Source organism: Crinia signifera, chromosome 11, assembly GCF_055691185.1.
Source record: "Crinia signifera chromosome 11, ASM5569118v1, whole genome shotgun sequence".
Classification (NCBI taxonomy): domain Eukaryota; kingdom Metazoa; phylum Chordata; class Amphibia; order Anura; family Myobatrachidae; genus Crinia; species Crinia signifera.
The window spans coordinates 2073680-2089492 of NC_139227.1; the positions used below are offsets into that span (position 1 = coordinate 2073680).

Below are 15813 nucleotides of genomic sequence, written 5' to 3' on the forward strand. Positions count from 1 at the left end.
CAGTCCTATCACTCTATATTGCCATACTAACAGTCACATCACTCTATATTCCCATACTAACAGTCCTCTCACTCTATATTGCCATAGTAACAGTCCTCTCACTCTATATTACCATACTAACAGTCCTATCACTCTATATTGCCATACGAACAGTCCTCTCACTCTATATTGTCATACTAACAGTCCTATCACTCTATATTGCCATAGTAACAGTCCTATCACTCTATATTCCCATACTAACAGTCCTATCACTCTATATTGCCATAGTAACAGTCCTATCACTCTATATTCCCATACTAACAGTCCTATCACTCTATATTGTCATAGGCCATCATATCTATTTCTTTTTTTGCCCCTGGTCAAGCTGCTTCCATTTAATCCTCTTCAACCTACCCCAAACACTTGCTGTAAAACATATTGTTCACTAGGTGTATCTTCTTCATATTGTTCATGATTATTCTCTATGCCCTTATTTGTGTCAGTTGGTGTGGTCTCAGCACACAACCCCTGAGATACTAATTCCCTTCTCACTGTACACCCCCTTCCACCCCTGTAGTTGTGAAACTCACGTGCCAGATGATGAAAAAGATGAGAGAAGCACAGAGGACGAGTGTCAGCATGTAACAGAACGCAGCAAAGGTGAACGCCATCTCTGGTTGAGAGACTGTTGAAAGCGATTTCGTTCTGAGAGACTACTCTTCAAGTAGGCGGAAAGAGAGGCCACTTTTTTGAGTGTGTCACCACAGAGTGCTCAAAGAGGCTTCCTTTAAATAGTCCAAATGCTGTGCATACAAGTCCATCTGATCAGCAGGGGATAATAGATTTAGCTGTATAGTGTTGGAGCTTCCGGAGTGTGCCGATAAAGGATTCACAGAGGACAGTCAATGAGTTGAGCCCTAAGAGACTGTTAAAGAACCTCCTTGTGACAGTCTCCGAATATTGTTCGAGTACTGATAAATAAATGAGGTAGCTGAGGGCAGGCTGGAAAGTACTAGCAGGGATGGAAATGATATAGCAGCTAGTGATGGAGACTGTAGGTACAGTAATGATGTATCTGCCTGGCAATACCTCTACATTAGGAAAACAGTTATTTGGTCAATGAGATTGTGCCTTAAAAGAGAGAATTGCTAAAATAGAAAGACCTCAGTTTTATGGGAAAGAGTTTTTCATCTGTTCCATGCATCTCTCATTGTGTGGGTGTTCGTGGCATTTCACATGCCAGTGTAATCAGCGAGTCTTCATGTGTGTGTGTGTGTGTGTGTGTCTTTGTACATATCATTAGTTTCCTTTCAACGTCCTTTCTCTTCTTCCTCGGTCTATTTTGCACCTGTATTCTTTTGTCTGTCACACTCAATGTCTCTCACCTCTTTGTTGCATTTTTCTTCTTTTCCAACGCCTCTCCTCCTAAATGAGCTGCTTTCCTCGCCTCCCTGTGTGCCCCACTGTCTGTGCTGTAAGTGAAGCCCAATGTAAAGTCACAGATGAGACCAGCACCTCTTGGTCACACTCTGATCCCTGTTCTGCCCTCTCAGCCTCCCTGTCTGCTAATTCTCTCCAATACCTCGCACTCCTCTAGCTTGCTTCATTCTCCCTCCCTCCCTCACTCCCAAGTTCAATCTCTCCCTCCCTCTCTCTGTCATACCCCTCCCTTGTTCCTGAATTCCTTCTTTACCTGCTCTCAAATTCCCTATTCTAAACTATCATTTATTTATTCAGTATCTGTATTTCTCACATCATCTTTTTTCAGCATTTTTTACTTTTCACTTTTTGTTTCAATTTTATTTTTGTGGAAGAACAATATTGGAATACACTTTGGGGGTTATTCTAGTTCACTCGCAAAGGCACAATCACTCTCTAATGGACAAAACCATATGCACTGATGTTACATTTGGGTGGGGGGTGTACTTCAAACTGATATCTATATTGCAGTGTAAAAATAAAGCAGCCAGTATTTACCCTGCACAGAAACAATAAAACAACCCAAATCTAACTCTCTCTGCACATGTTACATCTGCCCCACCTGCAGTGCATATGGTTTTGTCCATTAGAGAGTGATTGTGCCTTTGCGAGTGAACCAGAATAACCCCCTTTAAGTAGGAGATAAAGTGGGGAGAGACGATCAACTAAACAACTTCTGTCATTTTACTGGTTGTGCACTCATTTTATGCCATGCACACAAAACACCTTGATTTTGCGGATGCCCCGATATGGTTTGCTCAGCACATATGAAGGCGCAGGCACAACCTTCTGCCGCTTAAGAAGAACCGGTCCTTTCATCAAATGATACATTTCTCCTAAAAACTGTTGTTTAATAGAGCCGCCGAGACTTCTGATGGGCATGGATAGAGGGGATGCGGTCATTTAGTCTACAGCATGATGGTCGACAGTCATTAGGTCGACATGGGAAAAGGTCAACATGGGTCTAGGTCGACAAGGGAAAAGGTCAACATGGGAAAAGTTTGACATGGTTCTAGGTCGAAAGGTCATTAGTTCGACAGGTCATTAGTTCGACAGTGTCTAGGTCGACAGTTAAAAGGTCGACATTGGGGTTTTCAATGGGTTTTTTTTTGAGCCGACATGTGCCGACAGGCGGTATTTCATGCCCTTCCATACACTAGGGAATGGCGCGAGAATAAAATAGTGTGCCCGACGCATTGCGAGTGCAGCGAGCGATGCGAGGAGATGCAGTGCACTTTAAACTGTGTCCATGTCGACTGTGTTGACATTCAGGTAAAAAAAACATCATGCTGTAGACCCAATGATCCCAACCCAGATGGAGACGGGCATGGCCATAGAAGCGTCAGTAGCATTCCTTGTTCTCTACATTCCTAAGGTGTGTACTGCCACAAAGAGCTCATGGGGGGCGTGGCCTTGGCTCCATAAGGGGTCCTTATGCCTCACTGCACTCCTGGGTCCTAACAGAAACCTGGTCCTGGGTAATCCACACCCCTCCTCTCCCAGCAGTGCGCACGGCCTCATGTGGCTATTGTCACACTGTGAAGTGAAGGCGATGAGAAAAAAAGGTACTTGTGTAATATCTAGGCGCCCGATCAATCAACTCCACGCCGACGTAGATAGTGCTGGTATGAAAAGGTCGGAGGACACGTACTGCCGCCCCTCACAGTTGGGCGGCCAATAGCGGCATTCGGGAGGCGGAGGCGCACGATGTAAACACCGTGTGGCTCCCTGCTTGTCCGGCTGGATTCGGGTGTTCGTTTTGTTTTTTTGCCAAGACACTTACCTGGACTACGTCGCGCTGGGACAGGTGAGTATGGTTTCCTTCCACAGCTTCCCAAATGGATTTCGTCGGATCCGGACGGCGACAGCGACGGTCGACATGGAGGAAGAAGACGACACAGGACCAGAAGACGCCGACACAGGACATCAGGGCTACCTACGGAAAGAAGATAGGTAAGTATTAGTATGTGTGGGCTTTGTATGTAATAAAGTTTTATTTTAAAAGTGTATCAGTGTGTTTTGTGCACTATTTTTTTAACTGTAGAACTAAAAGTGCCAGCGGGCCCTTTAATGCCCAGCAGGCTGGGACTTGTGGTTCTCCAAGTCCCAGCTTGCTGGGGAGGCTTGCTGGCACTTGTAGTGCCACAGTAAAAAACAATAGTTTATCTATTTTTTTACACCATTTATCAGCTCGATGCCCACCGCCCAGGGGCATCGAGGACAGCACCAGGCTTCAGCCTGGTCAGGTTAGTCCTGGAGGGGGGGGACCCCTTCATTGGGGGGGTCCCCACTCCCCCAGGGCCCCTGGCCAGGCTGACTGGTCGGTAGGGAGAATGTTTTGGCCGCGGGACCTTATATTATAAGCAGTGTTCCCTCTAAGCTGTGCGCACGTGCGCGCGCACACAACTCGACGAGCGTGCGCACAGACATTACAACAGAGCGCACAAAGCAGCAGTGGTCCCTTTTTGCAGTTGTGGACTCAATTAATGTGTGTTTCACCCATTAATTACATTGTGTGCTGTGTTTTTAATGTTTAAATGTTTAATATCATTTTGAAGTAAAGTTAACACAAATGCTGAACGTCATTTTCCAGTTATATATAAGTGACGCACAAACATTTAAATTTCCTTCCAAAGTTGCACAGCCAAAATCTTTTGCCGCACACAGCCTTCGTAAAATTAGAGGGAACATTGATTATAAGTGTCCCCCGGCTGTGACATTACCCTGCTGGCTGGTTTTGCCTGGGGCTGGTTCTTAAAATACGGGGGACCCCTAGTCATTTTGTCCCCCGTATTTTGGGAACCAGCCCCGGACCTGGGGCCTGGGGCTGGTTGTTAAAAATCGGGGAACCCCTATTTGTCGGGTTCCCTGATTTTTAATTACCGGCCCCGGCTCCTTCAGCCTGGTGCTGGTTATGGCTGTGGGGGGGACCCCACGCCGGTTTTTTTATTTATTTATTTTTCTATTTTTTTTACACTGTAGCCTGCACGGATCTGACTGAAAAGGTCAACATGGGAAAAGTTTGACATGGTTCTAGGTCGAAAGGTCATTAGTTCGACAGGTCATTAGTTCGACAGTGTCTAGGTCGACAGTTAAAAGGTCGACATTGGGGTTTTCAATGGGTTTTTTTTGAGCCGACATGTGCCGACAGGCGGTATTTCATGCCCTTCCATACACTAGGGAATGGCGCGAGAATAAAATAGTGTGCCCGACGCATTGCGAGTGCAGCGAGCGATGCGAGGAGATGCAGTGCACTTTAAACTGTGTCCATGTCGACTGTGTTGACATTCAGGTAAAAAAAACATCATGCTGTAGACCCAATGATCCCAACCCAGATGGAGACGGGCATGGCCATAGAAGCGTCAGTAGCATTCCTTGTTCTCTACATTCCTAAGGTGTGTACTGCCACAAAGAGCTCATGGGGGGCGTGGCCTTGGCTCCATAAGGGGTCCTTATGCCTCACTGCACTCCTGGGTCCTAACAGAAACCTGGTCCTGGGTAATCCACACCCCTCCTCTCCCAGCAGTGCGCACGGCCTCATGTGGCTATTGTCACACTGTGAAGTGAAGGCGATGAGAAAAAAAGGTACTTGTGTAATATCTAGGCGCCCGATCAATCAACTCCACGCCGACGTAGATAGTGCTGGTATGAAAAGGTCGGAGGACACGTACTGCCGCCCCTCACAGTTGGGCGGCCAATAGCGGCATTCGGGAGGCGGAGGCGCACGATGTAAACACCGTGTGGCTCCCTGCTTGTCCGGCTGGATTCGGGTGTTCGTTTTGTTTTTTTGCCAAGACACTTACCTGGACTACGTCGCGCTGGGACAGGTGAGTATGGTTTCCTTCCACAGCTTCCCAAATGGATTTCGTCGGATCCGGACGGCGACAGCGACGGTCGACATGGAGGAAGAAGACGACACAGGACCAGAAGACGCCGACACAGGACATCAGGGCTACCTACGGAAAGAAGATAGGTAAGTATTAGTATGTGTGGGCTTTGTATGTAATAAAGTTTTATTTTAAAAGTGTATCAGTGTGTTTTGTGCACTATTTTTTTAACTGTAGAACTAAAAGTGCCAGCGGGCCCTTTAATGCCCAGCAGGCTGGGACTTGTGGTTCTCCAAGTCCCAGCTTGCTGGGGAGGCTTGCTGGCACTTGTAGTGCCACAGTAAAAAACAATAGTTTATCTATTTTTTTACACCATTTATCAGCTCGATGCCCACCGCCCAGGGGCATCGAGGACAGCACCAGGCTTCAGCCTGGTCAGGTTAGTCCTGGAGGGGGGGGACCCCTTCATTGGGGGGGTCCCCACTCCCCCAGGGCCCCTGGCCAGGCTGACTGGTCGGTAGGGAGAATGTTTTGGCCGCGGGACCTTATATTATAAGTGTCCCCCGGCTGTGACATTACCCTGCTGGCTAGTCATTTTGTCCCCCGTATTTTGTCCCCCGTATTTTGGGAACCAGCCCCGGACCTGGGGCCTGGGGCTGGTTGTTAAAAATCGGGGAACCCCTATTTGTCGGGTTCCCTGATTTTTAATTACCGGCCCCGGCTCCTTCAGCCTGGTGCTGGTTATGGCTGTGGGGGGGACCCCACGCCGGTTTTTTTATTTATTTATTTTTCTATTTTTTTTACACTGTAGCCTGCACGGATCTGACTGATCCGTGCAGGCTAAAACGCAAATAGAACAGGAAAATGGTGTTCTATTTTCCTGTCGTATTTGCGTGGGTGTTTTACACCACTAAGCAGCCGTATTATCAGTACGGCTGCTTAGTAAATCAGAAACCACCATTCTTTTGAATGGTGATTTCTGTCGTATCCTATCGATGGTGTAGACATTCGTATTTGTAAATACAAATACGAATGTTCCATCTTTAGGACTACGAATTGTTGTATTTTTGGGATTGTAAATCCCAAAAATACAAATTCGTAAAAAAAAGGTGTATTTCTGCCTACGAATACACCTTTTTTCTACGAATCCATTTTGGTAAATGTCCCCCTTTATGTCCATTTTTCTGGGTTTGTGAGCAAATTGCTAATTGTCAACTAGTTGGATGGTTGGATAAAGTTGGAGTATGAGCAGCGAATGCTTCTGTGCTATTAAGGTACCATTTCCTCCAGAGAGGATTTTAGGATTTTTTGCTGCCTTTTTCTGTTTTGCTTTTGTAAATGATGTTTAATACCATCATTGACTCTATTGTAGCACATAATCCAGATTAGTACTGTAAATGAAAGGCAAAGAATGTGAGGGACATCTAGTGGATACAATTTGGCATTGCACCTAATATAGTAGTTGAGGTACATTTATCATACTGTACCACATGATTTCACACACAGGTGGCAGTGATATCTGTTCCTGCCACCTCATACACTGACACAAGCTAATGGATGTTACCATATTAGAAGACTGCCGGAAACCACAGATTATCATACTGTAAACACAACATGATAAAAAGGAACATATGTCTGAACACATCTGACTGATTATTTTAGCTTTTGGAAATCTCTATTCAAAGTTCCATGCCTTGGAGAAAATGGATAGAGTATATTTAGGTTATTCGAAATCATTCACAATAGGTCTCATTCAGGTCTGGTCCATATAGCTTTTGGATGCAGTGTACCGATGTTGGCAAGTTCAGTGGTGCAGCTGTATATCAGTCCAGTGGTGCAGCTGTATATCAGTCCAGTGGTGCAGCTGTATATAAATCCAGTGGTGCAGCTGTATATAAGTCCAGTGGTGCAGCTGTATATCAGTCCAGTGGTGCAGCTGTATATAAATCCAGTGGTGCTACTGTATATAAGTCCAGTGGTGCTCCTGTATATAAGTCCAGTGGTACTGCTGTATATAAGTCCAGTGGTGCTCCTGTATATAAATCCAGTGGTACTGCTGTGTATAAGTCCAGTGGTGCTCCTGTGTATAAGTCCAGTGCTGCAGCTGCATATAAGTCCAGTGGTGCTGCTGTATATCAGTTCAGTGGTGCTGTTGTATATTAGTCCAGTGCTTCTGCTGTATATTAGTCCAGTGGTGCTGCTGTATATTAGTCCAGTGGTGCTGCTGTATATTAGTCCAGTGCTTCTGCTGTATATTAGTCCAGTGGTGCTGCTGTATATTAGTCCAGTGGTGCTGCTGTATATTAGTCCAGTGGTGCTGCTGTATATTAGTCCAGTGGTGCAGCTGTATATAAGTCCAGTGGTGCTGCTGTATATCAGTCCAGTGGTGCTGCTGTATATTAGTCCAGTGGTGCTGCTGTATATTAGTCCAGTGGTGCAGCTGTATATAAGTCCAGTGGTGCTGCTGTATATCAGTCCAGTGGTGCTGCTGTATATTAGTCCAGTGCTTCTGCTGTATATTAGTCCAGTGGTACTGCTGTATATAAATCCAGTGGTACTGCTGTATATAAATCCAGTGGTACTGCTGTATATTAGTCCAGTGGTGCTGCTGTATATTAGTCCAGTGGTGCAGCTGCATATAAGTCCAGTGGTGCTGCTGTATATCAGTTCAGTGGTGCTGTTGTATATTAGTCCAGTGGTGCTGCTGCATATTAGTCCAGTGCTTCTGCTGTATATTAGTCCAGTGGTGCTGCTGTATATTAGTCCAGTGGTGCTGCTGTATATTAGTCCAGTGCTTTTGCCGTATATTAGTCTAGTGGTGCTGCTGTATATTAGTCCAGTGGTGCTGCTGTATATTAGTCCAGTGGTGCTGCTGTATATCATTCCAGTGGTGCTGCTGTATATTAGTCCAGTGGTGCTGCTGTATATTAGTCCAGTGGTGCAGCTGTATATAAGTCCAGTGGTGCTGCTGTATATAAGTCCAGTGGTGCTGCTGTATATTAGTCCAGTGGTGCTGCTGTATATTAGTCCAGTGCTTCTGCTGTATATTAGTCCAGTGCTGCTGCTGTATATAAGTCCAGTGGTGCTGCTATATATTAGTCCAGTGGTGCTGCTGTATATTAGTCCAGTGGTGCAGCTGTATATAAGTCCAGAGGTGCTGCTGTATATTATTCCAATGGTGCAGCTGTATATACATCCAGTGGTGCTGCTGTATATTAGTCCAGCGGTGCAGCTGTATATAAGTTCAGTGGTGCAGCTGCATATAAGTCCAGTGGTGCTGCTGTATATCAGTTCAGTGGTGCTGCTGTATATTAGTCCAGTGCTTCTGCTGTATATTAGTCCAGTGGTGCTGCTGTATATTAGTCCAGTGGTGCTGCTGTATATTAGTCCAGTGGTGCTGCTGTATATTAGTCCAGTGCTTCTGCTGTATATCAGTCCAGTGGTGCTGCTGTATATCAGTCCAGTAGTGCTGCTGTATATCAGTCCAGTGGTGCTGCTGTATATTAGTCCAGTGGTGCTGCTGTATATTAGTCCAGTGGTGCTGCTGTATATTAGTCCAGTGGTGCAGCTGTATATAAGTCCAGTGGTGCTGCTGTATATCAGTCCAGTGGTGCTGCTGTATATTAGTCCAGTGGTGCTGCTGTATATCATTCCAGTGGTGCTGCTGTATATTAGTCCAGTGGTGCTGCTGTATATTAGTCCAGTGGTGCAGCTGTATATAAGTCCAGTGGTGCTGCTGTATATAAGTCCAGTGGTGCTGCTGTATATTAGTCCAGTGGTGCTGCTGTATATTAGTCCAGTGTTTCTGCTGTATATTAGTCCAGTGCTGCTGCTGTATATAAGTCCAGTGGTGCTGCTATATATTAGTCCAGTGGTGCTGCTGTATATTAGTCCAGTGGTGCAGCTGTATATAAGTCCAGAGGTGCTGCTGTATATTATTCCAATGGTGCAGCTGTATATACATCCAGTGGTGCTGCTGTATATTAGTCCAGCGGTGCAGCTGTATATAAGTTCAGTGGTGCAGCTGCATATCAGTCCAGTGGTGCTGCTGTATATCAGTTCAGTGGTGCTGCTGTATATTAGTCCAGTGCTTCTGCTGTATATTAGTCCAGTGGTGATGCTGTATATTAGTCCAGTGGTGCTGCTGTATATTAGTCCAGTGGTGCTGCTGTATATTAGTCCAGTGCTTCTGCTGTATATCAGTCCAGTGGTGCTGCTGTATATCAGTCCAGTAGTGCTGCTGTATATCAGTCCAGTGGTGCTGCTGTATATTAGTCCAGTGGTGCTGCTGTATATTAGTCCAGTGGTGCTGCTGTATATTAGTCCAGTGGTGCTGCTGTATATTAGTCCAGTGGTGCAGCTGTATATAAGTCCAGTGGTGCTGCTGTATATCAGTCCAGTGGTGCTGCTGTATATTAGTCCAGTGGTGCTGCTGTATATTAGTCCAGTGCTTCTGCTGTATATTAGTCCAGTGCTGCTGCTGTATATAAGTCCAGTGGTACTGCTGTATATTAGTCCAGTGGTGCTGCTATATATTAGTCCAGTGGTGCTGCTGTATATTAGTTCAGTGGTGCAGCTGTATATAAGTCCAGAGGTGCTGCTGTATATTATTCCAATGGTGCAGCTGTATATACATCCAGTGGTGCTGCTGTATATTAGTCCAGCGGTGCAGCTGTATATAAGTTCAGTGGTGCAGCTGCATATAAGTCCAGTGGTGCTGCTGTATATCAGTTCAGTGGTGCTGCTGTATATTAGTCCAGTGGTGCTGCTGTATATTAGTCCAGTGGTGCTGCTGTATATTAGTCCAGTGGTGCTGCTGTATATTAGTCCAGTGCTTCTGCTGTATATCAGTCCAGTGGTGCTGCTGTATATCAGTCCAGTAGTGCTGCTGTATATCAGTCCAGTGGTGCTGCTGTATATTAGTCCAGTGGTGCTGCTGTATATTAGTCCAGTGGTGCAGCTGTATATAAGTCCAGTGGTGCTGCTGTATATCAGTCCAGTGGTGCTGCTGTATATTAGTCCAGTGGTGCTGCTGTATATCATTCCAGTGGTGCTGCTGTATATTAGTCCAGTGGTGCTGCTGTATATTAGTCCAGTGGTGCAGCTGTATATAAGTCCAGTGGTGCTGCTGTATATTAGTCCAGTGCTTCTGCTGTATATTAGTCCAGTGCTGCTGCTGTATATAAGTCCAGTGGTGCTGCTATATATTAGTCCAGTGGTGCTGCTGTATATAAGTCCAGTGGTGCAGCTGTATATAAGTCCAGAGGTGCTGCTGTATATTATTCCAATGGTGCAGCTGTATATACATCCAGTGGTGCTGCTGTATATTAGTCCAGCGGTGCAGCTGTATATAAGTTCAGTGGTGCAGCTGCATATAAGTCCAGTGGTGCTGCTGTATATCAGTTCAGTGGTGCTGCTGTATATTAGTCCAGTGCTTCTGCTGTATATTAGTCCAGTGGTGCTGCTGTATATTAGTCCAGTGGTGCTGCTGTATATTAGTCCAGTGGTGCTGCTGTATATTAGTCCAGTGCTTCTGCTGTATATCAGTCCAGTGGTGCTGCTGTATATCAGTCCAGTAGTGCTGCTGTATATCAGTCCAGTGGTGCTGCTGTATATTAGTCCAGTGGTGCTGCTGTATATTAGTCCAGTGGTGCTGCTGTATATTAGTCCAGTGGTGCAGCTGTATATAAGTCCAGTGGTGCTGCTGTATATCAGTCCAGTGGTGCTGCTGTATATTAGTCCAGTGGTGCTGCTGTATATTAGTCCAGTGCTTCTGCTGTATATTAGTCCAGTGCTGCTGCTGTATATAAGTCCAGTGGTACTGCTGTATATTAGTCCAGTGGTGCTGCTATATATTAGTCCAGTGGTGCTGCTGTATATTAGTCCAGTGGTGCAGCTGTATATAAGTCCAGAGGTGCTGCTGTATATTATTCCAATGGTGCAGCTGTATATACATCCAGTGGTGCTGCTGTATATTAGTCCAGCGGTGCAGCTGTATATAAGTTCAGTGGTGCAGCTGCATATAAGTCCAGTGGTGCTGCTGTATATCAGTTCAGTGGTGCTGCTGTATATTAGTCCAGTGCTTCTGCTGTATATTAGTCCAGTGGTGCTGCTGTATATTAGTCCAGTGGTGCTGCTGTATATTAGTCCAGTGGTGCTGCTGTATATTAGTCCAGTGCTTCTGCTGTATATCAGTCCAGTGGTGCTGCTGTATATCAGTCCAGTAGTGCTGCTGTATATCAGTCCAGTGGTGCTGCTGTATATTATTCCAGTGGTGCTGCTGTATATTAGTCCAGTGGTGCTGCTGTATATTAGTCCAGTGGTGCAGCTGTATATAAGTCCAGTGGTGCTGCTGTATATCAGTCCAGTGGTGCTGCTGTATATCAGTCCAGTGCTTCTGCTGTATATTAGTCCAGTGCTGCTGCTGTATATTATCCCAGTGGTGCTGCTTTATAATGTATACCCCTTTAGAGCCTCTGCAAGATCCTCAAGAAGGATGTATGAGACCTTGCAGCCAGACTAGATCTAGTGGCACTACTGAGGGGCCAGATGACCCCCCTGATCAAGCATATCCAGAGGTACAGCTGCAGGTATAGGTGGCTACATAGACTATGGTTGTTTTCACCTTCTAAGCTGATCCCCAGCTCTGTTCCCATTCCCATACAGTTAATACAGTATCTGATCACATCCTAATGTAGGTTCTTATACCCAATGATGCCAGCGGGAAGTGGTTGAAAGGTCTACAGTGTCTAGGGAGACAGTCAACAGGTTGATACCAAAAGGTCAACACAAGATTTTCACTTCTCAATTTTTTGGACCTTCATCCTCTACAATTCTCAATTGTAGTACACGTGGATGGTAAAGTGCTGACCTATGCCATGCTAGGTTACGTTCTAAATTTGGGGTCCACACACAAAAGGTTGACACATGAAAAGGTCAACATGAGCTTTTCACAGTTTTTTGTGTTGACATTTTGTCACCATCTGTGCCGTATAAATCCAGGGGTGCCTCATGTGTGCCCCGTATCAGTCCAGGGGTTCCGCCATCTGTGCCGTATGACTCCATGTATGCTGTATCAGGTCAGGGGTTACGCCATCTGTGCCGTATAATTCCATGTATGCTGTATCAGGTCAGGGGTTACGCCATCTGTGCCGTATAGTTCCATGTATGCTGTATCAGGTCAGGGGTTACGCCATCTGTGCCGTATAATTCCATGTGTGCCACCATCTGTGCCGAATAATTCCTGGGTTGAGCAAAGTCTGCCATATAATTCTTGGGGTGAGCCAAGTCTGACGTATCAGTCCAGGAGTGATGCTAAGTGTGCGTTATCTGTCCAGGGGTGATGCTAAGTGTGTCAGATCAGTCCAGGGGTGCTACTAAGTGTGCCGTAACAGTCTAGGGGTGAAGCTAAGTGTGTCAGATCAGTCCAGGGGTGCCTACTAAGTGTGCCGTAACAGTCCAGGAGTGATGCTAAGTGTGCGTTATCTGTCAAGGGGTGATGCTAAGTGTGTCAGATCAGTCCAGGGGTGCTACTAAGTGTACCGTATCAGTCCAGAGTCTGTGTGTTACAGCGGAACCTTTCAATCAGAAGGGGCCATGAATACTCTGTCTTTAAAAGTCAGGCCAGTCTCAAACGTTTAGAGATTTCTCATTCCATAGAGCGACCAGATTTGTGTAGACATCAATATAGGGCAGTGGTGCTCAAACTGTGGGTCATGACCCCAAAGTGGGTCTCGCCCATCTCTGCGTGGGGTCGCGACTCCATATTGTTGACCATCAGGCTGATGACTTCTCTAATCACTCATCCAAGTAGTTTGAAAAATCAGTTGAATTGTCGGTTACTTCAGACTCCTCCCATCATTAGGTGCCTCCACCATACTGTCATGTATGTGCTGTCTGCTGACCACAAGTGTGTGTGACCATTCTGTGGTAACTTGCTGGGGTCCCATAATAATTTTTATTGTCCTGATCGGGTCCCAGAGCAAAATAGTTTGATATAGGGGATAGTCAGAAAAACAGGGTCAGATTTACTAGATAGGTTAAACAAAGAAAATTGGTGGTTTGCCATAGCAACCAGATTCTGGATAGGATGGCAATAATCTGGATTTGCTATTGGCAACAGCACTTTTCATTGCTGCTTTATAAATCTATCCCAGGGTATTTCCCTGTCCAAGAAATCAAAGTTGTTAATGCCAATACCTAATATAGAAGCATGCTTGGAAGCCAGAAATTAACTATGGACCACAATACGGTCAGCTTACAGACTTGGGCCATGGAAGCACCAAATGTCAGTGGCTAGAGATAAATATATGTTAATTGGGGTCACCTTTGTGGTTTCCCCCAATTAACTTTGCAGGCAGAATGGTTCTGTTATGCACTGTGGGCCTAATTTAGGTGCAACTGCTAAAATCTCGTGAAGTACCAATAGCCGAGACTTGTGCATGCGCTGGGCCCATACTGCACATGTACAGTACCGATCCTGCGCTGTAGGACACAGTATGGCTGCACACGTCAAGTGATTGACAGTCTGCAACTGTTTAGGACTAGGGATGGGGTGGCAACAACAGCTGTTTCACAAAATGGAGGCAAGTCGGAGGCATGCCTCGTGGACAGAACTGCAGTAGCCAGCTAACGTGAACTCATGGGACACGTAACGGCCAATGGAGTACAGATTTAGCCGCCACGCCAATCACCATGTGTTACATCTGTGGCAATACACTCTTATAGCTTAGAAAAACACGCTGATTGGCAATGGCGGGAGAGGCCATATCACAGCAATGATGAGCACAGCTACATCTGTATCACCGAAAATACATTTTGGGGTTTTGAAAATTAGCGCTTACCCCTTGGAGTGATATGATATAAATCCTATCTTATCTTTTTTACTATACAGAATTACGGACACAGCATGTTGCAATCAAACTGTATTTCTTAAGGGCCCCATAAATCTGTGATAAATTGGGGCAATTCTCCGTTCTAGAGAGGACATGAGAGATTTAAAATTTCTCATGGAAAGGCGACTTCCAGGGAATAAAAAAAAAGTATTCAAATTTAAATAATGGGTTAGAATAAAGCCTGGGGAAGTGTCACCTTTATTTTTCTATAATGTAAAAATAAATAATGTAAAAAAAAATGGCGTGGGGTCCCCCCCTCCCCGCATGAGAATGACCAGCCCCGGGCTTTATGAGCCAGTCCTGGTTTCTCGAATATTGGGGAAAAAAATAAATAAGGTCCCATATATTCAAGAAACCAGTACCAGGCTCTTGGACTGGAAAAATAGAGTATGGGTCCCCATATTTTGGGTACCAGCACCAGGCTCCACTAGCAGGGGGTGTAATGCCATAGCCCAGGGACACGCTTGACGGGATCCCGGGCCAAAGCATTACCCACCCTTACTAGTCAGCCCAAACCAGGAGTTTGGGGGGGAGGTGCACCCCTGTCGGTAATATTAAAGGATATTAAAGGATAATAATATTGTCCTTTGCAAGCCTGCACCACATGCTGGTAGTTGGGAGAACCACAGGTATCAGCATGTCAGGCATTAAAGGCCTGCCGGTACCTATAACCCCACTGTAAATGAATAATTAAAATAAAAACACAAACAGGTTTAAAAATATTAAAGCTCCTCTGCATGGCCGCCACCTGCCAGGGCTTGTTCTTCAGGTGCTAATCTCTGCTCCTCCTCCACCGTCGGGCTGCCTGTCCCCGGTCTCAAGCTGGATAATATAGCCAGCTATAGGGGGCGGGGCGATGACGTGGCAAGCCGTGATTGGCTGGCTGCAGCCATTTTTTTTTCCAGCTGCCGCTGATAGATGACAGGAGGACTTGGACTGCCACCCCTGGAGACCCGCCGCTGAGAGGGTGTGTGGAGTCGGGGTGCCGTGAGTGAGGGGCGATCGGGGGTGCCGCGGGTGGGGTCGGGGTGCCGCGGGATCGGGAGGTCGAAGGTGCCGTGGGTTGGGGGGATGCCACATCACCCGCTCAGAAGGCCCTGCTCATCTGCCCGCGCCACACATGCGGGAGATGTGCAGGACCTTCTGAGCGATTGCACTAAATTATCCGACTGGACAGATTCAGAATGGCGTGGCCACGCAGCGATTTACATGCGTTTTCAGGCATTTTCTGAGTTATTTAGTAAAATCGCTCAGAAAATGCCTGAATGACTATCTTATCATCGAATGTGGCTGAACACTGTGCGATTAAATAGTCAAAAACAATAGCCAGCATTGCACTGTGTCGCCAAAGCTTAAGTGTCACTTATTTCATGCGCATTTCATGCCTAAACCAGCTTTTTGCCAAGCAAAATACACATGGGTAATATGCAAATGCCCCCTCCTCCTTTATTGAATTCAGGTGTCAAATTTGTATCCCAAGACTCGTTATCCAAAATGCAGCTACTTATTCAAAATAGTAAATTATGGTGATAAGGTGCCCAGATTGCCAGCGTACTTTATGCCCAAACTATTGTTGGGCAAGGCAAAACACATATGGGTCATATGCAAGTAACCCCTCTCTGTTGAGTTTTGGT

General features: G+C 45.9%; 1 protein-coding gene across 6 annotated transcripts in view; it reads right to left on the bottom strand.

The window, feature by feature from the left end:
• CNIH2 (cornichon family AMPA receptor auxiliary protein 2) overlaps positions 1-15813 on the bottom strand; it is a 114766-nt gene that overhangs the window by 98474 nt on the left and 479 nt on the right. For 3 of the 6 annotated variants that reach the window (XM_083164385.1, XM_083164384.1, XM_083164383.1), the window contains exons 2-3: positions 5262-5414; positions 3242-3394 (exon numbers count right to left, since the gene is read on the bottom strand). The exons of 1 other annotated variant lie outside the window; for it this stretch is intronic. In XM_083164385.1, the coding sequence (XP_083020511.1) occupies positions 3242-3394; positions 5262-5414 (306 nt within the window). Of the gene's footprint in view, positions 1-569; positions 1585-3241; positions 3395-5261; positions 5415-15813 lie in introns of those variants that run through there. 2 more of the 6 variants (XM_083164388.1, XM_083164387.1) reach the window with 2 other exon arrangements.